Source organism: Triturus cristatus, chromosome 2_2 (assembly GCF_964204655.1).
Source record: "Triturus cristatus chromosome 2_2, aTriCri1.1, whole genome shotgun sequence".
Lineage (NCBI taxonomy): Eukaryota > Metazoa > Chordata > Amphibia > Caudata > Salamandridae > Triturus > Triturus cristatus.
The window spans coordinates 578,639,610-578,666,831 of record NC_140582.1 but is presented as its reverse complement, the minus strand read 5'-3'; the positions used below and the strand labels follow the sequence as shown (position 1 = coordinate 578,666,831).

Below are 27,222 nucleotides of genomic sequence, written 5' to 3'. Positions count from 1 at the left end.
TATTTACTGTTTGACGTTCACTATTCTGCCTGCCAATTTTCGCTGTTGAGAACTTGATTGGCACCTGATCCTTCTATTCTTTATGGTAAAATGAAAACCTTTTATATCCTGGTTTCCCTCTTGGGCTGTTCAGTGAATGAGAGACTACTGGCATGAGAATTGACTTCCCGTGGTGCTGCATGTGATTATAATTTGCTCGCTGTTACTTTCACTGTTTAGCGGCTGGCCCCGGGGGTTGTAGGCCCATACTTGTCTTTACTTGCAATGTCAATAAAGGTTTTTCACAAAAAAAAAAAAAAAAACTAGGGTCCCTGAACATGTCACAGGACAACTAAACAGACGGATACCAGTAACATTTAGACCCATACTGTATGGGACCCATACAGGTCTTACCTGAGGTGTGGCAAATTGTTTTCTCAAAAATTGTCCCTGCCCTGAGGAAGTCGCTGGGCCATTAACCCAAGACGAAACACGTGTTGGCTACAGGCTACAACTTGGCTACAACATCCATGCCAATCTGTTACTTTGAACTAATGTGTAATGATCACGAGGAGAAATTTTGAGAAACATGAAAATAAAGAAGAATACCTTCTGATTATATACTGGACTGAAATCTCATTGGACTGATGCTTTAATGCTATATGTTTGAATGCTTATCTATTTTTTGGTCGGGAACAATATTCTGTTTAGTGTCTATCCTCTGTGTACCTGCAGTAACGGAGGATTAGTGGTACGTAGGTGGCCATTTCCTTTCTGTTCCCTGGAGCACCTTTTAGATATTTGTCCGTATTTCAAATAGATTATTGGTTTTGTGCAAGATTTAAAACTAGCCACGCTTCGAAGTTATATATGTCAGAGGACAACTACCATCCATCCCCACTCTAAAAAGATTAATAGCCAGATCTAAAAGAGCTACTGCTCTTTCACCACCCACCCCCCCAAATTTTTGCAGAAATACAAATCTTATCGAAATACACGGTCACCCACAAAGATGAGAAATTCATTCTTCATGACAATAACAGTCATGAAAAACGAATTATCATCTTTGCCACCAACAACAACATACAAAAACTAAAAAACTGTGAAACATGGATGATGGATGTCACATTCAAAGTTTGGCCCATGCCTTTTTACCAACTATATACCATCCACGGCGAATATGAAGACACTAACATCCCCTTCATATTTGCATTACTCCCTTATAAACAAAATACCACCTACATAGAGCTCCTTACAATAATAAAACAACACACCAACAACTACTTTCCACAAAAAATAATCATTGACTTTGAACAAGCAATGATTCAGTCAATTTTAAAAATATGTCCACACACTGCAACACAAGGTTGCTATTATCACTTCAACCAAAGTATCTGGGGACCTCAAAAATCTACTCTAAGTATAGATAACACCCCCAATAGCTACTTTGCATATCAAATACAAACATTATTAGCCCTGGCCTATGTACCAACAACTGAAATAGCCAACCACTATAACATACTTCTTGAAAGCCCTTTCTACCAAGCAAACGAAACAAAACAAACTCCCTTCCTAGACTACTTTGAAGAGACTTGGGTGGGAAGGCTACTTAGGTCAGGCCACCTTAGACAACCAAAGTTCCAAATCCCCTGGTGGAACGTCTACGATATCGACGAACAAATCCATAGTAGATGAATTGAAAGATTTACCCAGTCAAAAAGAAAGCACAAAAAATTAAAAAAAACAAGTGTTGAAAAAACGCTCCAACGACACAATTCTCTCTATAACGAAACCCTAAAAACCCCCAAAAGTATCTATAAAAAACAGCAAAAATAGCACTGTAGAAAAAAGGCTCCAACGACACAATCCTCTCAATAACAAAACCCCCCCAAAAAAAACAAATTAGCATTAAAAAAACGCTCCAACAAACCCGAAAAATAAGAGGAAATGTAAAAAATTACCTTGTTTCAAAGAAACAAAATAAATTCTCCTATTTACAAAAAATAAAAGCGTTGTCAGCACCGTCCTCTCACGAAACAGAAAACCTGAAAAGAAAAAAAGAACACCCTCCCACAATAACATGTACAAACCCACAAGCATTAATATCAACATTAAAACAACATAATATAATTAAACACATAATTAACACTACATAACACTCTACTTCTACCCAACACTACGTCAAACACATAAAACTAAACTACCAAAACAACACCTAACTACACCAAAAATGAACAATTTGCATCCTAACAAATCTAACTACACTACTACTACCTCGCCCCTGCCCAAAAACTACCTTAAAAGTAAAATAAATCAAACTTACCTTAACTGACAAAACATAGCTCCCAACCGCAAGGTTCTGTCCTGCAAAATTACCTAAAAACGAAACAGATACATGGAAAAGTGAGGAAAAGGAAAAAACGAATTGCTGCGTAGTAAAAATAAAAAAAAGTCTAACTCCCCATAGACAAGAATGGAGAAATAATTTAAAAAAAATCCCAAACATGTAGTGTATATTTTTATTTATTATAATTATTCCTTACTACAAATGTTCAAAAAATGTACAAAAAGTTGTAAAATGGACATTACATATTATATTATCAAAAAACAAAGAATATAATATTTAATATATATTAAAATGTATGTTTGTTTCATTTACTCACCTTCAGAATATAGAATTATAAGACTATTGTAAATGTGCAACCAATATAACAATGTTTTATTAAAAGAAATTATACAAAAATATATTTGTAAAATAATTGTTAATTATTTAATATATTAGATATTACTTTCGTAATAATAATATTTAGTATACTAAATAATACAAATAAGTGCACAAAATATAAATTTGTAAAATACATATATAATTTTACATTTTTTTTATATAATATGTATTAAAAAAAGTAAAAAGAAATGTACTAAAATGTTTACTTATCATAAAAAATGATAAATAATACTAATCAAAGTGTTTATAATTACAGAACTAAAAAATATTTACTTTACTATTACATGACTATACTTCAGAAACTTTAAATTTTTCAAAACTGTTAAAAAAAAGTCTGACTTTTTGTGTGTGCAAATGTACATGAAAAATATATGTTAAAAATATATTATAATTATACTTTATAATAAATTCTGAATAATATCAGAATTTCTGAATCATGTTTTTAATATTGTCAAACATTGTGTAACAAAACTAAATAAAAACACATAATCAACAATCAAAATGTATTATTCCTAAATCCTAAACCAACTAATCTCAAGGAAAATGCTGGATAATAAACCAACTAAACCTAGGGAAAGTGCTGGATAATAATTCCCCAAAAATTACTGTTCCAACTTCAAAACCAGCTAAACTCAGGCAAAGTGCTGTATAATAAAGCATAATAAATTACTATTCCAACTCCAAAACCAACTAAACTCAAAGAAATTACTGGATAATAAACCCCCCAAAAATTACTATTCCTAACTCCAAAACAAAAAAAGAAAGGAAAATGCTACATATTTTAAAAATTTCAAATACTTAAAAATATAAAATATTTCAAAACTATGAAGAAAACTAAAATTTGAAAAACTTTTTTTTAATTAGTCCACAAAAAATGTAATAACATTTTTTAAATAAATGATTACAAAATACAATTTTTTAAAAAAAACGAAACAAATATTTTTAAATACTCCCCACCCTTATCCCCTATAAACCCAACATCCCGCTCATAAAAATAAATTAAAATACAATAAAAACAAACATTTTCACATAAAGAAATAAATTTAAAACATAAAATAACTACCAAATCAGTAAAAAAAAAACTAAATTAAACAAAAACTAAAAAAATACAGTCTATTATTTACAACAATATATTTGTCAATGATATTTACAAAATCGATATTTCTACATTACACAAAAATCGATATTTTAAACAACGAAAAAAACTCAATATTTTCCACCATCGATATTCTTCACTGGATATTCATGCAATTAGATATTTCGAAGTCCATATTCTGTCTCTGCACCGAAAAATACATGTGGGAGTTTTTCACTACCAGGACATGAGAAAGTTAAAAGTACATGTCCACCTTTTTAAATATACTGAACCCTGCTCTAAGGGCCGTTTAGGGACTACCCTAGGGGTGACTTATGTGAATTAAAAGGAAGGTTTCGGCCTGGAAAAGGGTTTATCTTGCCTGGTCAAATGGCAGTTTAAACTGCACACACAGGGTGCAATGGCAGGCCTGGGTCATGTTTAACAGGCTATTTAAGTCAGTGGCATAATCCATGCTGCAGGCCCACTAGTAGCATTTAATTTAAAGCCCCTGGGTACATGTAGAACCACTTCTCTTAGGGACTTATAAGTAAATTAATTGTGGCAATTGGGTGTAAGACAATTACACCTTGTTTAAAGGAGGGAGCACAAGCACATATCACTGGTTAGCAGTGACATCTGACCACCAGAATTATCCATGCCAACTTGAAAAAACATGTTCACAGACTGAAAGAAAATAGGAAGGAGTTGAGTGTTATAATGAGCACTGACTGAAACCCATTCCTCACTACCCCCAAAATACAAAGAAAAGCTTCTGAGGGTGCTGCTGATGGTCTGATGAAAATATCCGGCTGCCCATCAGCTATACAGTGCCATCACAAGCGAGCTAGAAACCTACTCTTTGCAGAGGTTTCCAACTCACCCTGTATTACACCGAGTGATATTGGCTCTTAACTGGGTGAGCATGTGAAGAGAGCTGCTATTGTTTTACATACAATGGGAATGTGTCAGTTTGTCGGTATGCAATATAGTTTATTTATATACTAAGGCATCTTCAGTGCTATTGAAAAATATTTCAACATGAAGAGCACAGGGATTCATGGGGTATCATTCAACAGGTTGTCTGAAAGAATATTGTGAACAAAATATCGAGAGACACGAATACTGTGTCAAAATATTGTTCATCATAATAACATGTTCCTATACTTATAATGGGAACAATCAAAATATTGTGTCAAGAATATAATGGAAGAGACCATCAACCAGAAAAGGTAAGAATATTATTTTTAATTAAATATCAACTTTAAAGTAATTTATTTAAATTAGTTAAAATAATATAATGTTAAATAGTTGTAATCCCTTATTTAAATATATATTTCCTATGTGCAAATGTTCATCAAAAGGGCTCCTTTTGCACCCCAACCAACGCAGGCATTTTTAGCGCTATGACTGGAGGAGACTCGCCAGCCAAAAGGATCAACAGTTCAAAAACATGAAAAGTGTTCACTTTTGAGAGTTGTAAACAAAAGTCGTTTATTGATCTAGAGACTCCATAAGTCAACAACTATGGATTGCAACTCTTCTGAGTGAGTGCCTTTCATGTTTTGTGGACTGTATTTTTAAAGTGCATATGTATATTTAGAGTTACGGTTAATGTATGGCTACTGAGTTGAATACATTGTGCAAGGAGTTGTGCGAGTAATAATGATTTGAAAGTTATGTGTAAGTTACAAATTAAAGGTATAAGTATAACGTTTGAATGTTATTTTTTTGTGCAGTTTAAGTTTGGTTTGTAGTTAAAGAATAAATAAAGTTATATTAATTTAAAGATGGTGAGAGATGTACAAATTTAAGGTATAACTGTAACTTTAGAATTTGTAATGTTTGTTTATTTTAAGATTGGTTTGTATAGAAAGAATAACTATAACAAAGGCTCAATCTTTGTCTTTTTCTTTGAATTTCAGTAATATTTTTCTACATAAAAATGTGTTCAGAATCATAGAATTTACTGTCATCAAGTGGCATGTCGTTAAGTGGAATGAGGTACAGTAGAGTGGAGGAGAGTGTTGTACAGTAAACTGTTGTAGAGTGTACTGTTGTAAAGTGGAGTAGAGTAGAGTGTTTTACAGTGGAGTGGCGTACAGTGGAACAGTGTAAAGTGGTGTGGAGTAGAGTGGAATGGAGTGCTGTGGTGTGGAGTAGAGTGTCATGTCATACAGTAGAGTAGAGTCGAGTTTTGTGGAGTCGCGTAGTGAACAATGTAGTAAATTGTTACATAGTGCAATGGCGTGTTGTATAGTATGGAGGCCTAGAGTGCACTAGAGTAGACCGATGTAGTGTAGAATCAAGTAAAGTGTTATAAATTGGAGTGGTGTCTTGAACAGTACAGTACAGTGGAGTGGTGTGTTGTAGAGTGTCACTGGTGTGTAGGGGCATGGAGTGGAATAGAGGTTTGTGCAATGTCATGTAGAAGCATGAAGTAGAGTATAGTGGCACACAATGTAGTAGTCTTGTGGAGTGGCATACAGTGGAGTAGAGCGTGGTACAGTGGTGTGTTTTACAGTGGCATAGAGTGGGATAAAGTGTTGTGCAGTGGAGTACAGTGAAACACGGTCCAGTAGAGTGGTGTAGCATGTTCTAGAGTGCACTGGCATGGAATGGCATAGTACACAGTGGAGTAGCATGTTGAAGAGTGCTTTGGTACAGTAGAGTGGAGTGTTGTAGAGTGTCGGAAAGTGTTCTAGAGTAGAGTATCAGAGTGGATGAAGTGAGAGTGCAGTAGCAGAGTACAGTGGAGTACCTTGGTGTAGTTTTGGGACACTACACCAGACTATATGAACTGGGGTGGAGCGGCATAGAGGGAGATGCGTAGAGTGGCGTACAGTGTCATAAAGTGCTATAGAGTAAAGTAGAGTGCTGTACACTGGTATTGAAAGGAGTACATTGTTCTACAGTGTAGTGCTATACAGTGGAGTATAGTTTGGTACAGTGGAGGAGCGTAGACTGTTGCTGTTTGGAGTAAATGTTGAGCAGGGCACTGGGGAGTGGAGTTGCCATACAGTCCAATAGCATACAGTGGAGTGCTGTAGAGTGGAGTGGAGTGGAGTTGCATAGGGTAGAGTGCAGTAGATTGGAGTGGCGTACAGTGTAATGCCATAAAGTGGAGTGGCATAGAGTGGATTGGTGTAAAGTAGAGTGGGCTAGAGTGGAATCGTGTATACTGGAGTGGCGTACAAGGGAGTGGCATAAAGTGGAATAGTGTACAGTAGACTAGCGTACACTGAAGTAGCGTGGAGTGGTGTTGAGTGGATTGGATTGGAGTGGGGTACAGTGGAGTAGCATACAGTGGAATCTACAAGGAGTTCAGTGGGGTAATGCGATTGAAGTAGGCCATGGCTACGTCGTCTAGCAGCGCGTCTTTTATCCTCTGAAACGCATCTTCTTCCTTCTTGCCCCACACCAACGTAGCATCTCCTTTCATGAGGGCTCCTAGAGGTTCCTGAAGGGTCGCAAGGTACGGGATGTATCTGCCACAGTAGGTGGACATGCCGAGGAAACTGCGCACCTCAAAGACGGAGGTAGGTGCACAAGCCTGCTTGATGGTTTGTGACTTCCCGGACTCAACTTGGATGCGGTCCTGGTTGAAAACATAGCCAAAGAATTTGATGGACGAGTTCTGGTAGACTCTGCCCCCAGAGGAAATGCCAAAGTTGAGGTATTTGTACCGGAGCAGTCCCAAGTGTGTACTAAACGTGGTGATGCATCTGCTTTCTTCAACCAGCAGTAGTTGGTGGTATCTGGCATTGAGATCCAGTTTGGAGAACCACCGTGAGCCGTTCACATCGGCTATGATGTTGTCCATGGTGGGCATTATGTGATGCTCATGTTGATGGCGTGGTTCGTGAGCGACATGTCTATGCAAAGGTGTATTTTGCCCGGCTGTTTTGGTTTCTCTGCTATCACCATTAGTGAGACCCACAGTGTTGGTCCTGATACCCTCTCGGTCACACCCTGCTTCTCAAGCTTGTCAAGCTCTTGTTCCACCAGGGGCTGCAGGTGGAAGGGGATGCAGTGATGGTGCAGCACCACTTGCGTGATGGTAGGGTCGATGTGTAACTTGACTGGTGGATACTTGAGGTACCTTAGCCCGCTAAACAGTTCAGGAAACTGATCCAGCAGGTCGTCGACTTGGTGCGACTTCACGCTTCTGGCGAACGATACTAGGCCCAAGTCTCCCGCCGTTTGGCTCCCCACCAATGTGTCTGCTTCGTTATCCATGATGTGAAATGACGCTGTGATCTCCCGGTCATCTGACTGTACTTGTACTGTCATGCGCTCTTGAAGACTTAGGGGTGATTTACTCCCGTATGCAAAGATCTTCGTGTGTGAGGGGGTCAGTGATGATTTTGGCTGAAGGCAATTGTATTGCTGAATCATCACGTTGACAAAGGCCCCAGCTCACTGGCAAATGAAATGAGGAATGTCTCTTCCTCTTCTTCTTCAGGAGACGAGTCTTCAGACCATCGTTTTTGTCGCGGTGTGGGTTTAGCGCCATCCGTCTGGGCTACATTTGTCAGGGAGAGTTGGACGATGGCTCTTGGTGGCGGTTTTCCTCCCCTGGTGTTTTTGTACATGTATTTCTTCCGACACACAGAAGCAAAGTGGTTGCTGATGCCGCAGTTGGAGCAGGTGCGGCCTTGGGCAGGGCATTTGGTTATTGGTTGTTCTCCGCGGCCACAGTATCCGTGTCTAGCATTCACTGGTGGGGGCTCATGCATTCTGGTGGCTTTGGTCTTGCCCTTCATACAGATGGCGTCGGCCTGCTCATGTTTGTCAGTGGTGGTCTTCTCGGAGACTTCGGTGATGGCTAAGTCCATCTTGTTGGCCCGGGAATCAGACAAGTCGTGCGACCTTGCTCGGATCAGAATGTCATCCAGACTGATGTTCGGTTGTCTTAGGATGAGGCTGCGTAGTGTTTTGTTGCAGCAGCCTTAAATAATTTGGGCTCGAATCTCTTTCATCTGGTCATCTGCCGTGCAGGTACTTGCCAGCTCATGCATTCGGGCATAGAATGTGTCAATGGACTTCCCCTTTTGCTGGTGGGCTTTACAAATTTTGAACCGTTCAAAGTCGGGGTTCAATTGGGGGTGGAAGTGAGCGTTAAGCACTCTCATTGCTTCGTTGCAGTCTGTGGCGGGGCCAATGTTCGGAAAGTGTTCAAACAACTTGTATATTTCTTCCCAGGCATAGTATAATAGTAGGGATATTTTGACTGCGCCGTCATTTTCACGTGTGGCGATGAAGGAGTTGTCCAGACCCTTTATGCAGCTCTTCCACCACAGGGATGCAGTCGCTGGATCATCCAATTCACTAAACAGGGGTAGCGCTCCTGTAGGGGCATGTTGTGTATGATAGGTTGCTGCTGTTGTGTGAGGCGGCTTGTGCTTTGTCAACCATAGTGGGTGCTGCTGGATAGAAGGGTGATGACTACTGGCCTGTTGTTCCTTATGTATGGGGTTGGTTGTGCCAATGCTTGTTTATTAGTAGTTTGGTTGTGCCATTGCTTGTATATCAATACTGATTCATAGAATTGCCTGTTGATTAGCATCTAGTGGCATTGACTTAGGGGAAATTTTATTCTCTTGCCACTCTTGTAGTTTCACTCTTCTGTCTCTTAATTATCATCCCTTTTTTTCTGTAGACTTCTTCGTGTCCTATTCTATCTGCTCAGAGCCCTCACTGAGCAGGAGGGGTGACACGTCTTTCAACACTCCATCATGTGAGTGTGTGCAATGGGGTGAGGGAGCAAATACTCCAGTGCTGTGGGCGGCTCTGTACTCACAGCGGCCCGGCCTCTAGCAGTTCCTCAATCTCGGGACACAGCTTGGCAGCCATGTGTCTTCCGGCTGGCTCTCCGGTTTCTCTTACGCAGGAGGCAGGCCAGCGGAAAGGCATGGGCTGTCTTGCACATTGTTCTGGGAGCCGGAACGTGGCCGGGCCTAGTCCTAGTGTGCAGAGTGGATCCCACCCTTGTCGCCAGTTTAGCAGGGCAGCCACATGTGTGGGGTGTCGGCCCTATGCAAGACCCCGCTCTCAGTATCCCACAGACAGACCGCTGCTCAGTATGTGCGCCAGTGTGACCCTGTGCGTTCCACCCCCTTTTATTTGATCCCCTCAGAGGATGTTGTGGGTACATTTCCGTGTCCAGGGCGATATAAGCAGGAATGCTGACCTGCTACAGTCAACACCCTGCTATGTAGTTTAAAGTAAAACAGTGGTCAGGCCATAGAATGTGTGTTCCTATGCTTGCTAGATACCGGATCAAAAACAATTGTATCAACTGGAAAACACTTGAATAAAATTCAGGTGTCTGAACCAACGCTGCTGATCAAAACAGCAAAAAGTCAACAAAGCCAACAGACAATTTATTGGTTGCATCTTCAATTCCAGCGACAACTCCAATGTTTCTTTTACTTTTCATATAGACTCAGCTTGCTTCTCTTCGCTGCTTACTGAGAACTCTGCCTGGTTGCATGTGTAACATTTTCCTATAGTGTGGATCCAGAATGTCGCAACAAGCTCGTTCAAGGCCTTACTTTTAGTTGGACTACACAGCTTAGCAATTATTTTTATGAGAGAAAAGCGATTTTGAGATGAGTCAAAAACATGATGTTTAGTAGTGTTAAATGGAATACCTGGTATTTCGACTTGGAGTAGCGAAAGCAGCTTTAGTATAAAAATTGGTATCCAACATAGTGCGTCAGTAAAAACAATAAAGAAGAAACGTTTGGCCAGAGTCATCTCCTTCTGGATATGATTGTGGATTTCTGTCGCTGTCATGGCGGTCTGGTGAATGCTGTAAAACATGCTACTGTAGGAAAACACAATGATGATAAAAGCAGCCAAATTGACACCTGTTTCGGGAGAAAAGACAACACATTAGGAAAAAGGTCTTTAAAAATTCTGCATTTAAGCGTGGAAGAAGATACAAATATAGGGTGGAATACAGGGCTTGTTGCATGGCGAGCATAAGCGCTGGATGTTGAGGTTGCTGCAGCACCCCCAAAATAATCATGCTTAAGTTCAGAAGGTGAATGATGTCTTTATATTTTGTTTATATCTTCTCAGATTTGCTGTCTCTTCAGACACAGTGGTCAAATGTCAGGCTTTATTTTCTGACAAATTACTGATTATTCTTTTAACATAGAGGTGCCGATTCCGATCCTGTAAAACCCGGATACAAATGGTTGTACGGAGCGTTTTCTCCGTACGACTCGTACCCGGGAATTCCACCGTACAAACCAGCAAGTACGATTCGTACAGAAATACCTTTTCCGTACGAATCGTAAAAAACACCGTGCGGCTAAAAAATACATATAATTCCGATCCTGGACAGCGCGTACACGACGTACGCACGGAGTCAGGCAGCGTTTTACGGACCAGCAAGTACGATTCGTACCCACAGCACTCCGCACTGCGATATTTTTACGGGAGCCAAAAAGTACCGGAAAAGCTACGTACGCCGCGATGCACAAGGAAAAGAGGGCCCGGTACGCGCTGTACCCCCACCCCATGTATGTACGCGCCGTACCCCCACCCCGTGTATGTACGCGCCGTACCCCCACCCCGTGTATGTACGCGCCGTACCCCCACCCCGTGTATGTATGCGCTGGGGGTACGGCGCGTACATACACTGGGTGGGGGTACGGCGCGTACATACATGGGGTGGGGGTATGGCGCGTACATACACGGGGTGGGGGTACGGTGCGTACATACACGGGGTTGGGGTATGGCGCGTACATACACGGGGTCGGGGTACGGCACGTACATACACGGGGTGGGGGTACGGTGCGTACAGGTGCGGGGCTGTGCTACGGTGTTGGGGTACGGTGCGGAGGGGGGGCGGTGCTGACATACGGGGATACGGTGCTGACATGTGCGGGGTGAGGGGGGGCTGTACGACTCGTATCCGGGCACAAGTGTACCCGTGTACATGTGTGCTACAGCGTTCGCTCCGTACGGGGCCTTTTACATGCGGTTGTGTATTCGGACGGGCGGTACGGATCGTACTTGCGCGCTCGGAGTTCTGTTTTACGATTTGCACGTAAAAATGTCCGGCTCCCTATCGGACACTTTTCCCGGCGCTATTCGGACGTAAAAATGTACGGCTCCCTCTCGGATCATTTTCCCGACGCAATTCGTATGTATTTTTCATGTACGAATCATACTTCGCAGTTTGTACGGTACTTGTACGATTCGTACATGAAAATATACGGATACGAGTCGTACGCAAAATGTTTTACCCGGATCGGAATCGGCACCAGAGAGTGGTTTTTACTTTACTCTCTCTGTCTGCTCAGTTAGAGGATTTTGTAAAGTGAATTATCTGACAATTCTGCTTGGATAGAGGAAATGAGAAAGGAACGATTTTTTCAAACATTTAAATACCTGTAAATCAACTGTACAAATATTTCAAAATATATAAGCAGATAGGAAAGCACAAATAAAGCCCATTTTATGTATTTCTGAAGAACCATGCACACAAAAATGTTAATATGATCAAAATAAATAAAGACGCTTTACTTGGTGATGTGCAAATGATACTAATTGCTGAAAAACTATTTCCACACATTGTCGTGTGTGCGCTCTATAGTTTTATCAGTTTTGTCAGTTTTGTCAGTTTGAATTTTGAGGCCATCAGTGGAAACTCTGTTATCTGTAAATAACGGTGGGCTAGAACACCATGCTCTAGTAGTATACTTGTGACAGTGTGCTCCAAAATGCACTACCGGCTACATATCACACCCTTACCACTCTCATGTTGAATGGGAATGGCTCATTTGCCATACTTGTTGTTTGAGTGACGCCTGGATTTTTCACAATCCCTATGACTTCAGTCATGTAACATGATGGTAGAACCCCCACACTGAAAATTGTTCTATCACCACTGCGTGGGAGGTGTCTAAACCCGTGGTGTAACATAGGCCCCCCGCAGCCCATGCCATGCGGGTGGGGAGACGAGCTTCAGGGGCCCCTTCTGCATAGCACCCTGACCTCAAAGCATCTGATTGAGTCCAGAGGGGGGCCCCTCCATGCACCTTGCAGGGGAGCCCTCTCAGGTTTCGTTAAAACCTCATACATGTAATTCAGAATTTCTCCGAATTAATGCATGAACTTTAGTCAGAACGAGTAGGAAACAGAGAGAAGCAATATCTTTTGCTGCCTGCATTTCATACATTCTGTGTCATATGTTTGAACTTTAGACGCCTCAAACGTAGAACACAGGTGCTCGGCTCTGCGCTTGGCCAGCGCAGTTCTTCGTGCCGTGGCCCCAGGAGAGCTTTCGACAGGTGGGCAAGAGCATTTTAATGCCCTGCCCCCTTACCTCCTCAGGCTCGCCCCAGCCCCCCAGCAGCCTGATTCGCAGCCACCCGCGTGTTTCTTTTTCTCCACTCTGTGGTCAGTTTGCGTTGACCCGTCCTCCTCGCCCCAAGACTGACAACAGGGGTGCCATTAAGAGCATCCAGATGAGATGGGACCTGCTGGGAGCCTGCTGTCACTGTTCTGATGCTGAACGGATGCAGGAGGGACGTTTTTCACCACGAAAGGCTTTTAGCTTCACTGCAGGAGAGCACATTTCTCCAATAGCATTACTAAAGGTTATTTTCGAATTGTACTCCCTTTGCTGAAGCCACCCCCTCCACATCCCCTTGCAAACAAATCTGCCGCTCTCAGGCCCCTTGTGTGCAGGGCGGCCAGAGGTATATAGTGCTAGGCATTCTCCAAACTGTCCAGTCCGCCCCTGCTGTTCCTGCCACTTGGTGCAATAATAAGGGGGTATGATTCTTTAAATACATCAATTTACTGAAAACTGTAAATGGAGCACTACTGCTTTTGAGTGGCAAAAGAGCCTTCCCAAGTGACCCACCAAAGATGCTGTGGTGAGAATTTCTCCCCGTGTGGACCAATCACTGCCTGTAGAGAGAGGGTTCTTTCAGACTAAATTAACTTTAATGTCTTGCTCATGTTCATATCACAACTATTAACAATTGACTTGAAACTTGAAAGTCATGAATCGTGTAATCTTTCTACATTTTACTTTCAGAGCACTGTGGGCTGTGGTTTGCGAGCTGCCATGCACCATCAGAGAAGGCATTCCACGGAAAAAGGGTTCAGTGGCTCTCAAAGCTCTTACATTTGTCCATAGAGGTCGGTATGACAAACACACTGTAGTAATCTTTAAATCGAGAAAGCAGTCAGTACTCAGCATCGTACAAAATCTTACTCTTTTCCTTTCCAGGTACATCTACAGGAAAGGGCACCCGATTAGGAGCAGCCAAACCTCCCTGACAAGACGCTTCCATCCTCTGGACCAACCCTAGACACTCCAAGGCACATCCACATTCCATCCTTCATCATGTGCACTAACCATACAGCGGCCGAGCTGCCATGTATTTTGTACGGCTGACTGTTTCAGCCAGCCCTGACTTCATGCCAAGGGCACACCCCATACTGGTGGGCCATGTTCTGGCATTTACTAGAACATTACACCGCACAAAAAGATATCGTGTGTATCATTCATTTCATTCCATGGATATAAGTGCTTTGTTCTACTCATGGGAAGGTGTCAGTGGGACACGAGTTATTGAAATGTCACATATAAATACTCTGAAAACATGAAAATATCACGCCTCAGGCACATTAAAGCTTTGCAGATATGCTTTAGCAGAGATACATCTCCTCTCCCAGCCCACAGGACCTTATATACAGTTTGCAGAGTGGAAGCCCTAAAATCCAAGTGGAGGTTCAATTGCCAAAGGCACAGTCAGTCAGTGTATAATCTCTGATGTACATTTTTCCTATTTGGACTGCCTAGAACATCTGATCGGTCCCAGACAGAAGACAACGCAAATCACTCTCACACATTGTGAGATACCTTTCTGTGCACCAGGTAAAATCTTTTTTTATTTTTCATGAATAACTCTGTGCTTTGGGGGTTTATTTCTGAAAAACAAATTAGTTTGCCAAACAGGGCTAAAACCACATGGTGCCCGCTCAGCAAACTTCTCTGCCTTCAGATCAACCACAACCCTGGCACAGCTCCCGACCCAGCGCGGAGGACTAGGGGTCCCCAACTACGGATTACACAACCTGGCAGCACAACTACAGTAGTTAACTAGCCAGAACATCCAAAAACATGGGCAAGTTTTGGGAACCTCGTAGAGATGGAACCCAGGTAAAGCTCCTGATGGGTATTAAACGGGGCCCGTGTTGCGTAGAAAGCTGTGGGGAACTGCTGTACGTGCTGGTGCTGCCTCTCTTGGGACTGCCTACACTGAGAGGCTGATACTTCACAACTCAACGAATGAGGTACTGACTGGAGGTTGGGTGTCAACACCCATGGCTGGCGCTAGGGCTGTGCCACGGATGCAACTGCACCAGCCACTGACTTTGGGTGGGGGCATCATGTTTGGAAGTATATTATGGTTTTAAAAGCCCCTGCTGCCGTGTTCCTGTGCTCCAGCAATTTTCAGGCAACAATAAAAATGTCATGGTATGGTAATTCTGGTCATTAATGTTCTTCCTAGAGAGAAATGGGAGGTTTGTCTAGTGTATGGGTACTCACAAAGATTTTCCCAGGGGCCAATAAGTTTGGACTCTGGTGTGACCGACGGCCGCACAAATACCAGTACAGGATGGTCGTGCGGGGGGGGGCATAAAAAGTTAGGTGGTTGTGGGGAAGTGAAGCATGTACATCTACTGGCTGAAATGAACAATCCTGACTTTCCCACTTGACCAAATTGTTTGATCCTGTGCAATTGTTATATTTAACTTTACCTCCTTTTCCTTCATTTCCACATGTAAGAGGACTTCAAAATACATGACTTCAGAATGTGTCCTGTACAAAAACGTCTCCTGTGTTTCCTTTAATAAACTCTAATGTTGTTCATATATGATAACAACCCCAGCCACCCAAAGGGTGCACGTAACAACTGACTTGCGTCTTAGTTCACTATTGGCATTGTTGCCAGGGTGGTGGGAAAGCATGAATTTTTCTAAATTCATGTTTGAAAACTATCACCTTTTAAAAAAAACAATACTTCTCAGTGCATGATAGAATCTGCTTTACTAAGATGAAAGGTTCTGCATGTTAATAACATACTCTTTTTGAATTTCGAAGACACTTTATTATATTTTTTACACCTTAGCCCCACTGATAGCTAACCCAGTTTACCTATCCAAGATGGGAGCACTAGTGTTCCCGACAGAAGCGCTGAATCTAGACGTCCGACCCTTAGGTGGCAAAGGCACGATTAACTCCCAATATATTTTCCTACTGTTCTTAGGTCATCTGTGGATCCCCCTTCCTTCCACACTCCCTTTGGGCAGTCTCGAAGAGGAGCAGTAGATCTGTTAGTTTCCTTCTCTGGTTTCTGCAGTGAGTAATGGGTCTGATTAAAGGGAGGCACCTCCATGTGGGCGGAGGAGCGTCGCCCCACAGCTTTCCCATAGTGCCAGAAGCAGAAACATAAGATGGTATTAGAAATACCATTTTATGTTTCTACTTCTCGCACTGCGAGAAAGCAGAAGGGTTTGGTTGCGGGCGGGCAGGTGGGCGGGTCTGCTCGTGGGCAGGGGATGAGTGGCTAGCCCAATGCTGCGGGCCCTGACTGTTTGGACGACCAAACCAGTCATGCACACTCTCCCTTGTCTCCATGTAGGCTGCATGCAGCCTACATGGAGAAAATTGCCTCCCCATAGACGCCTGTGTGGTCGGCATCCCAACCAAGCATAACACTGCCATTGCAGCATTGTGATTGGCTTAGGGAAGGGGGGAGGAAGGCTGCCTGCTTCCTGTTCCACGGGCCAGGCGAGGAGCTGAGACGGCTAGGGACCCGGGAAGGTACTTTTACATTTTTTTTAAATTGACCTTCCCCCACGACACCCCCCCCACCCGTGAGTCATGCTGGCTGCGACTGTCTGATTGGTGGTAGTAGAGCAGTCTGTAAGTTGCATATCCAACAGAAGCATTCGAGTGTACTAGAGCACAATGCTCGTGGGACCAACAGTGCAGGAACAGACAAGACAGAGTAGAGCTCTGCGCGAGGGTAGAGGGGAAGCTTCATCCAGCAATTACTGGGTTTCACTTTCCTAGCAGTTGCAGACCGTTTGAGTAGGCTTTGCAGGCCCCCCCAGATTTTCCGGACCACAGGTTAAGAACCACTGTTCCAGGCAATCCCTCCATCTGTTTCTGGAAATGTCCTTCCTTCCCCTGCCTAGGATCCAAATGGTCTAGAGTCACAAAAGGCTGTTGTCCAGTTACTTTGAAGGTGTGCTGGAGGCAGCCCTTTGAAATGTAAGTAGGGCAGGGAACAGCTCTGCTTCACCCATCCTGGCAGGACTTAGTTTACCTATTGTCTCACTGTCTGGGAGGAATGCACAAAGGTCAACTTCCAGGCTAGTCACAGTCCTGTGACCCAGGACACTGGCTACAGCAATCAAATGTTTAGGACAAGAAAATGTCAACTTTCTAAAAGTGTTGGAACAAGTGTTCACATGGAACTCATCTGCTAAAAACAAAATATGATAGCACAGGAAAACTTGGATCGATTTAATCTTACTAAGAACAATAATATTTTTACAGAAATAAGTTCTGTTACAGTTTAATTGTTCTGGTTTAATCTTTAAAAAAAATAACACCAACCAGTATTCAAAATAAATTTGATTCAGCTGAATCGAAGTTTATTCTTTATTAGAACATTGGAACGTTGGCAGCTCCATTGAAGACAATGGAGCGCTCCGGGCTAATACTGGCTGGTATAAGCCCGGAGCTCCATCATTCCAATGATTGTCTTTGTTCACAGCTCTGGCTGTGAACAAAGACTTCAGGGAGCCTGAGGGGATTTCAATCCCCTCGCGCTCCCTGAAGGGCTTTGTTTTGGTAGAACATTCTGCCCTCTAGTGGCAGAATGTTCTAATAGCCTTATAGCCCTTCGTAGCAGGGCTATACCGCTGTTAATGTCCCGCTGCTGTTGTTAAAGTCCCTCGCCTTCGGCTCGGGCCTTTAACGCTGCAGCGGGCCATTAACAGCCGGTATAGCCCGCTACGGCGGGCTATAAGGCTATAATAAATTAACAAATCCTGCGCCCCAAAGTCAAAAATCAGATTAGTGGTGAAGAGATATTATGAACGAACCCCAAGTGTTAAGAACCATAACCATCAAAAAAAGTGACAGTGTGAATAAACATACAGGTTATATAGGTTATTAATTTGAAAGACAGCCAAAATGCATTACATATATTTCAAACACAGCAGGTAAAATCCCAGTGTTAATTCACACAGGAATAAAGTCTGTCTTATATTGGTGTCAATGGTGTTTCAACCCATTCTCAGATTTCAGGGTCTCATCAGGACATGGATGAAACTGTGGAGCTAAGGAGATATATAGTAATTACTAATCTGGATGCATGATATGTGTAAGGAGAAGGTGGAATACAGGAAGTACATACTGGTGGTGAAGTTGAGATGGTCTTGTGATTTCATCAAGGTCACTGGACGACCAATGCTGAGTTTAAGGCGAGGGCATGGATGCGAACCTGTTACGCTAAGCCCTGCTAATTTAGAAGGGTAGTAAATTCAGAGGAAGTTATTACAAACGTAATCCTGCATATTAAAATATGGAGAGATTTGGTATTTTAATTTATAATGAGGAGAGGTCTGGTATTCACTCCCCCATTCATGTTAGGTTGATGGGGGCCACATTGGGCTGGTGTACGTATGCAGGATTGTAGCATCAGCCTTGCATACTGATCCCTGCATGAATTAGATGAGAACAATGTAGAGGTTGCGTTATCCCAGAAGGATCATGTGAGGACGTTGCATAATGCAAGGAGGAATACAACTGTTCCTTACCCGTAATAAGGGATGGATAAGAGAGCAAACTCCCGATCAGAGACTGCTTGCAGGGAAAAAGAGGGAGTACCCAACCTCACAGCGGGAAGATAAAGATGTGGCAGGAGAGCTGTGTAGCATCCTCAAGGTCAGTTTTCAGGGGGCGTGTCACTGGGCGTGTCATCAGTATGAGAAACTGCGGGAAAGACCCCTGTAGTCGCAGTAACAAATAATAATTAAATTAAAGTGAGTCTGACCACAATTTATTACATGCGTAAAACCGTGACTTGCCAAATTAAAAGATGTACACTTTTTAGTCAAAGTATACACCTTTTACTCAATCTACTAGTCACACTGCCTAGTGTATGACAAAATATAAATATCATGACACAAGAATATTGTGTCACGTATATCATCAACAGAAATGTGGAGTTTATATGTTGTGTCAAAATTACTGTCCAAAAAAGATAACTTTATCAAACTATATTTTTGCACATATGTATGTATTAAGCATTATATGAAATGTATTTAAAATGTTTGACTGCTCAATAATATAATTAGAAGTAAACAGTTTAAATTATTATGGTAAAGTTAATATAGTCATATTTATATGTATATATATATATATATATATATATATATATATGTATGTACTTTGAAAATATAAAAACAATATTTATATTATTAAAATAAATTGTATTAAGTACCGTAAGAATAATTTAATAAAAATTAATAAATAAATATATATATATATATCAAAACATATATCAAACTTAATCAATTAAAACAAAACCAGCAAAAATAATACTTGGATAAAAATTACATTTATATAAGTAAATTAAACATTAAATAATAAAAAATGACAAGAATATAACAATTCAAAATAAGCAACACTAGAGAAAGATTTGGACTTTGAAGGAGTCAGATTTGCTCTTCTAACTCCAATGTTATGAAAAGTAAGAAACGTTTTATACTTTGGAGGGTTTCTATTTAATATTCCCACTCGACATAAGCAAAAGCAGGGAAAGTGATGGATTTTGAAGGGGTTATATTTACTATTCCCACTCTAATCTAAGCAACAGTAGGGAAAGTATTGTACTTTGGATGGGTTAGATATACCATTCCAATTCATATTCTTAAAAAATATTTTTTACGTACATAACAAATTAAAAATATTTAAACATATATACAGTAAAACACACATTAATTACAGGGGGATGTGCACTTGAGTAGTTTGAAGGGGCAAGGACTACAAGCTCCAGAGAACATTGCAACCCAGAAGGCAGGGAGCCATTCAGCGCACCGGTCAGGTGCTACTAAAGGAAACCGTTTACCCTGTAGTGTGGGACGTGTGTGGACACTGCCCGGGCTAAGACTAGGCCAAGACTGAGCCCGTCTTTACTTATCATCGCCTGAAGGGTCTGGGCTGGGCCACCCCCCTTTTGCCTGGTCCCTCTCTTCATTGGTCATTGGTATGCAAATAAGGCATTGTAACCCCATTTGTTTTTCATGAGCTAGGGTTGACTTCCAAACATTTGTTAGAATGGAGAAACGCGGGGCAACCGCCGATTTGATTAAGCCCCAGACTGGTAATGTTTTGGATGGATTTCTACAGCACACAGTAGGTGTCCTAAAAAAGAAGACAGAACAAGCTGAGCTTTGCTTATCCCTCTCCTCCCTACCTCCCCTGTATACTACCCTTCTGATCAAGTATCCAGAAGCATCCACCACCCCCATTAACACTACCACTAATTTAGGAGTAGGTCCTCTCAATTACCCATCCACTATTCCGCATGTTTAAGTCCTAGCACCTCTGAATAAATATTCCTTCCAAATTGACAAATTCCACAATGAAAGGACAGGCAGTGAAAAGGAAGAGGTTAGAAGTTTGCGCGAAACCCAAACAACCGCGTTTAACCCTAGACAGCTTGAATAGGGATCTTGTGGGTTTTGACAAGGAAAATTGGGGTAGATAATGAGGGCCTCGTGTGACAAAGTGTTAGATACCATCAAACTTAAATTAAAGCCAATTTACGAACGACTGGGAACAATTGAGGCTGTACTATGAAATCTAAATTTAACACCCAAACGACATTCCACAGCTTTGCCTCAACCTTCCACCGGCGGCCCTGTGGAAACTTCTACCATCAACTCCTCTACAACAAAGAATGTAAATATTCATCCGATGCAAAACTGTTCACGGATCAGCGGGGGCCAAGTTCCATCCCGCTATGGACAACAACAAGTGCAAGGTAAATTAATGGATTCCTTTGGGCGGGCCCAGGGGTGGCAAAAGAGAGGGTGTGGTTGGGGCAGTGGGGTAGCACGATCGTCAACTCCCAATGAACCAAATTCCGTCTTAATTAATCTTCCCCCAAGACTTGTCCTTAAGTGGCAGTACTACCTAACATGTCGAGGTCAAGTTGTTTTCCCAGCTTAAAAACAAGGTTATCCATTGGTTTCCAACGACACCAACTTCTTCTACTCAGATGTGCTTGACAACCTGATGGTGTGATGGGTTGGCCCCTTGGCAAAAAGCTTGTTAGGCGATTGTGTGATTGTCAACTTTAGGTCACCTGTTATTGTGCAGAACGTGTTGGTCAAATGTTCTACCAGTGGAGAATATCATGGTATCTCTCTTCTCCTGCTCGGTTATTTTTACCGCCATTTTTTCCCAAGATCTGCACCCTTGATTCATTCACAGAGACCGCAGAGCCCAAGAAGCATTAGAGCCAACCCTTATCTGGCCCCTTCTACTTCTACCTTTGCTACGGTTGACTGACTGTATGCCACCCATAGATCTATAGACAGCGAGACCCTTCTGGCCCAGGGAGATGGTACTTTAATTTCAACATTGGGATCATTCAGATTTGCACCTCCAAGTTTGTCCCTACATTTTTCCAGTCCCAAATACAATGTAGTGCCAGATTGTGTTTCCAAAATAAAGGCTATTCGTAAAGTGGAAGGCGGTGCGCTCTTTCCTCACGGCACACGGTATACAGCCATTGCCATCCATATGGAGATTATGCTTGACAACTACGGGAATAATGAAATGATTGTAGCTGAGCATTCAAGCTTATTTGAAAGGTTTAAAGATCTGTTTCTCAAGGAATATACAAGGCCCCTATCAAAGTGACACTCAAATGTGTGATTCACACAGCAGTGTCGATAGGCAAAAAGGAATCTCCTTAGAGCAATTAAAAAAGGAGGTAGCCAGGAGATAAGGGCATGCAGAGCATATTATCTGAATGCAGTAACGCAAGCAAAAGTGGAATGATCTATTAGATGCAGCTTCCACTTATGACTTGAAGAAATTCTGGCGAATAGTAAACACAAGCAGCAGGAACTTAGGGAAACCGGGTGAGTCCTCTATTTTGCCCTGCAGGTGGACTGCCTGTTTTAGGAACCTTTACTCATGTGCACATGAAATTGATCTGACCACCTCTTCCTTTGAGGGAGTTGCAACTCCTAAACTGTCCTCTATGCTCCTTGTCTTTACCTTAGCAGAAACTGCCCATGCGATTGCCTCAATCAAGCTAGGGAAGGCACTGGGCTAGAAAAGATCCCTGCAGTTCTCCTCAAATTTGATTCTAACATGTGGGTACCTTATATCAATACTGTTACAAATACAACTGCAGTAGGGGCAGCAATGCCCAAAACCTTGAAAGGGTCAGACAATGTTGCCATTTTTAAAAAGCCCAAGCATCCCTTCAAATTTTTGGCCAATCAGACTTTTGGACAACCTCCAAAAAGTCTTCTGTAAACAAGTTTCTGAGAGACTTTTGGACTAGATCAATGTCAACCACATACTATCCAATCTCCAGGCAGGATTCAGACATAAGACTAGCTCAAATCGGCCAGGCTTTCCGCTTTCTCTTGGTCAAATAGAAGACTGTAGATAAGGGGAAGAATTTTTTGTGGCTTTCATTGATCTTTGTGCTGCCTTTGACTTGGTACCTAGGAAGAAGCAATGGGAGGTTTTATGTGGGATGGAGATGCCCTTGTTAAACATCATCATGCACCTTCACAAGGTAAATTTTGCCTGGGTTCCCTGGGGCACAAAGTGAGAATTAAAGAAGGCAATTCCCATTGACAAGGGAGAGCGCCAGGGCTGTGTTCTCTCTTTTTCTCCTTTATATAAATAATTGCGTCAAGTTTCTGACTGATTGTGTCAACGATTCCCTTAGTCTTGCAGTTTAGAAAATCCCTACATTGTTCTTTGCCAATGATACCATTCATTTGGCTAAACCCAGAACGGGACTCCAAAATCTTGTGGACAATTTTAGCTTGTTCTGCATTGAATATGGTCTCAAAATAAACGTCTCTAAAATTAAACAAATGGCATATTTTAGGAGGAAAAGGGTACTGTGAATTGGGTGGGAAAGTATTGGAAAGGGTCAGGGAATTTGATTATTTTGGGATTCGTTTTGTTGAGTCTGGCTCTTAGAACCCAAAGATGATCAAAAGTTTGCACCTCTTAAACCATAGAGCAGGGGCAATTCTTAGGTTTGCAAAAAAGGCTGCTTGGTTCCCAATCCTTCATGCAATGAGCTCTATTGGTCCCAAGCTAGGGTGGCCGGCCCTAAACAGGGATGCAAATTAGGGGACACTGCTACATGGGACACCTGGGCACAATGGAAAACAACTTTATAGGAGTCCTCACTAGCCTAAGTCGGGAACAGCCCTAGTGCCATTAACATTGGATCTCACCCTTAATTTTGTCTGTGAACTGGCCTCCTTAAGACCACTACTTTACTGGTACTGAAGAACAACATCTTTTTAGAGAAGGCCTCATTAATCATATTACATTGGAATCCCTTTAAAAAGATTAAGTGGCTAGCCTATGTTAATAAATCATGGAATGAGTTAGGCTTAGCCAAGGCCCATCAACCATAAAGCCCTCTGCAGGTGCAGTAGTAAAATCTAGATTTTGGTAGAGAGTTGCTGCTCAGACGGAGTCACCTACCCGCAGAGGCCCGTGCGAAATGCAGAGGCACTTTTACATTTCATTCGACCAGTGAGTGTATGCACATTATTCATGCAGTTCAGGTATAGCATTCTCCCAATTGTTACTTATATTTCATTGTGGGATTCTGCTAAGCCTGGTTCTACTTGGTGCCATGTATGCATGCTGTCAGATGAAACTGAGGAAAACTTCCTGTTCTTTTGTCCCAAATACTTCAAACCTAGAGCCAGGTGGGTTGCTCCCCTTTACCGTCTTTTGAGCCTAACAGATCAAGTTCAAGCCCTCAGGATGTGCAAAAGCAATATCTTGTCTGTGATTGTGGTACCTGTATCTAAGTTTCTATTTGCGGCATGGCTTACCAGATAAAAACTGTTAGATCGACCCTAAAATTCTTATGTGCACTGAAATTATATATTCAGGTTTAAATGTTTTACCCTTTTAAGTTTTGTATGGGTGGGATTTTAATTTTGCAGTTGGATGATTTGTTGTTATTTATTTATGTGCTGCCATGTTTTGATGATGAAATGATATTTTCGATCTATCTAATAAACTTTGACATTCATTACAGATAAATATAATTTAATGGAAACAAAACAAATATTAATTAAAAAAATCTAAGAGAAATTACAAATATTTAATATTTAAACACACTTCCCTCCTTACTACTCAAACAAACCCACTAGCAAACAAAACAAATTTAAAAAAGTTATGGATAATGTATTACAAATATTACATTTATAATTAAATAAAATAAATAGATAAAACAAATAATAAATATAAAACACTTGTCAATATTGTATTATTTACTTCACTGATCAATGAATTAACAACGTATTAAAAACAACAATTAATTAACATAGACATTAAATAATTGATATAATTACCAGTTAATATTTTAATAAACATAAAACCTTTTTTTAAACAATTATTCATATTGCCTATAACTTCCCATGTTAATCCCCCAGGAGCCCAATAACTCACTACTAAATTAAAAGTACAACTTAAATATTACAAGCTATACAAAAAATATAATTTAAAAACGATACCAATTAAATACTTTACATAATTACCATTTGAGTATTTAATTAATAAACATTAATAAATAATAAAAACCAATAATTTATATAGTAACTACATTTTCACCCTAGTCCCCTAAAAGCCCAACAACCTGTTACTAAATAAAAAATGACTCATTAAATGTAAAAAAATAAATTGCACATTAAAAATGACAATGTATGCAACACATATTAAAAACAGTTATTATAATAGTAATATCTAAACATTATATAATTAATATACTAAATTAATGTAAGAATCTATGTTTTAAAAGCAATGATATTATATACCTATGCATCTAAAAACGATATTATTACCTTCTATAATTTGTCCCGTGATATCTTTCAGTTGAAAGTATTTTTGATACAATATTCTTGAATCAGTATATTTTTTTCCACTATATTTTGGTAATTCACCACACTTCATTTATATGGTGTTAGCTTTATGTACAAAAACTTCAACTAAGTACTTAGCCACTCAATCGGAGCCAAGCTGTAAATCCAGAAGTAGTGCCTATAGGGCTTTGTGCAGCTAAAACAGGTTGGAATGAGGGAATATGTGATAAATCTGATCCCACAGATTGACCATCAGCGTGACCCGCTAAACTCAGAGGGCCCTATTCAGTAAAAAATATTAAGAGTACAGGCAGAGATTTATGTACTTCTACTGTTTTTACTGTTCAAATACCTACTCAGAGGCACATTAGGAACGCTACACCGGGCGCAGATTTCACAGGGTACTACTAGGAATGTCATTTAACATCACTCATTGGTTCCTAATCCCACTTTGCAGGGTTTCTACATAACATAGGATTACACACCACAGGAATGCGGCCTCCTGTGTGTGCAAATGTGCACTTTTTGTTTTTTTCCTGGGGTAAAGATCCTTCCCATCGAAAAATCCCCTTTCCTACACTCTTGCCAAATGTGGAGGCGATAATAATTCCCCTTTCCATCCTTGAATGGGTGTTACTCCAGTCCTTGGTCAGAGTGACTTTGACTATTTATAAGATGGTGAAGTCACTTTGGAGTTTGGGAATGCCAACAAACATACATGTTAAACTTGAAAGGAAAATTATTCTTATGATTATTATGTCTTTTTACCTTCTTGATATTTTCCATGTTGAGTTACATGTGCTAATCAATCAATCAAAAGTTAATACGTGATTAATAAAATGCACATTTAGTTTATATTATTGTGCTCTGCAAACTGATACGCAAGTATTGGTTCAATATATTTGCAGTATTTATTCTAAGTGCTGAGTGTTCTATTTTATGTTACGTGTTATTGATTTCTTAACAGTTTCTAGAGGGTTGATAGCGACGCATCTCATTTGTTGATGTTCAAAAGAACACCGTTTCGCAGAATGAAAATTAGTGAAAGGGCATCATGCCATTCCGTTAATTGTTCATTCTGAGATTTATGACAACAAAGAAATAATGTTATAAAAGCTGAACACAACGAGTGAGGGGTTAGAAAGTTTCATGCCAGGTGATAGTGATGGAGCAGGGTTTTTACTCTAAAACCGAATATCTGTTTCATTTTCGCATGTTATAACTAAAAGTACTACTGATTAATCATTAAGTATTAAAGGTTTGTCAAATGTCGTCTAATCAACCTTATTAACAAAAGAATTACACGTGGGAATGCTATTGCATGGCTAAATAACAAGTGAACTAAGTTGGTGAGCAAACTGACAGAAAACGATGTTGCTTATGTGATGTTATGGTGTTTTGCGCTTATAATTAATATGCATTAATGGCTTTTAATGTCGCAAATGGCTAGATAAATACACACACATAAGGGTATTAGCAGGGGAATAACACTGTATAATCATTTCTATGCAGTAATTCTGTTTTATGTTTACTTTGCTTAAAGTTGTCCATTGTGGCCTGCCATAAAATGGCCACCACCCGCAGCCTGCATTGGAGTTGCTGGAAATTTACAGAAAGGCTTCACTCTGCCTGTGACCTTGCACCTCCGATGAACTGAAAAGCCATAAGCATGATGACAAGTCTGGGACATCTGCCAAAAGCCCCTGAAAGACGGAAAAGTTGATACGAACTCAATATGAACCCATTTTTGAAACAAATTCACCTAGTAGAAACATCCTTAAAAGTAGCAAATTAGTCATGGACGTTCAATTCTGCTATTCATTATTTGGGACAATCTATGCGTGAGAACAACCCGTAGTATATCGAAAAAGTACCAAGATGATATTATTTCCGCCATTCATCCGTTCTGAATAAAGAAATGTTACTTTATAGAATGTAAGTTTTAGTATAAATAATAGTAGACTAGAGAGGTCTAGCGCCACTTCTTCCCAAGCTGATGATGCGAGGTCCCTATAATGACGGAGAGGACGACGACTCTACATGACGACAGAAGACTCTAATACTTCTACAGAGGACTGGTTCTGACTTAGGATCTGACATTTAGACAAGAATAGGTAAATATGAGAGGAATGAAATTTGTATTTTGATTGGCTTTTCTTGAAATTTTAGATAAATGAACAATCTGTTTGAATTCCTGTCTCGGGTGGTTATTTCTGGTCCTGTTTATTGATTA

At 40.9% G+C, this 27,222-nt stretch overlaps 1 protein-coding gene across 1 annotated transcript in view; it reads right to left on the bottom strand.

Annotated features, from left to right (window-relative positions):
• The window catches only part of RXFP1 (relaxin family peptide receptor 1), a 1,268,256-nt gene that overhangs the window by 14,146 nt on the left and 1,226,888 nt on the right, over positions 1–27,222 (bottom strand). The window contains exon 17 of the mRNA XM_085641728.1: positions 10,436–10,654. Coding sequence (XP_085497854.1) covers positions 10,436–10,654 — 219 coding nt within the window. The remainder of the gene's footprint in view (positions 1–10,435; positions 10,655–27,222) is intronic.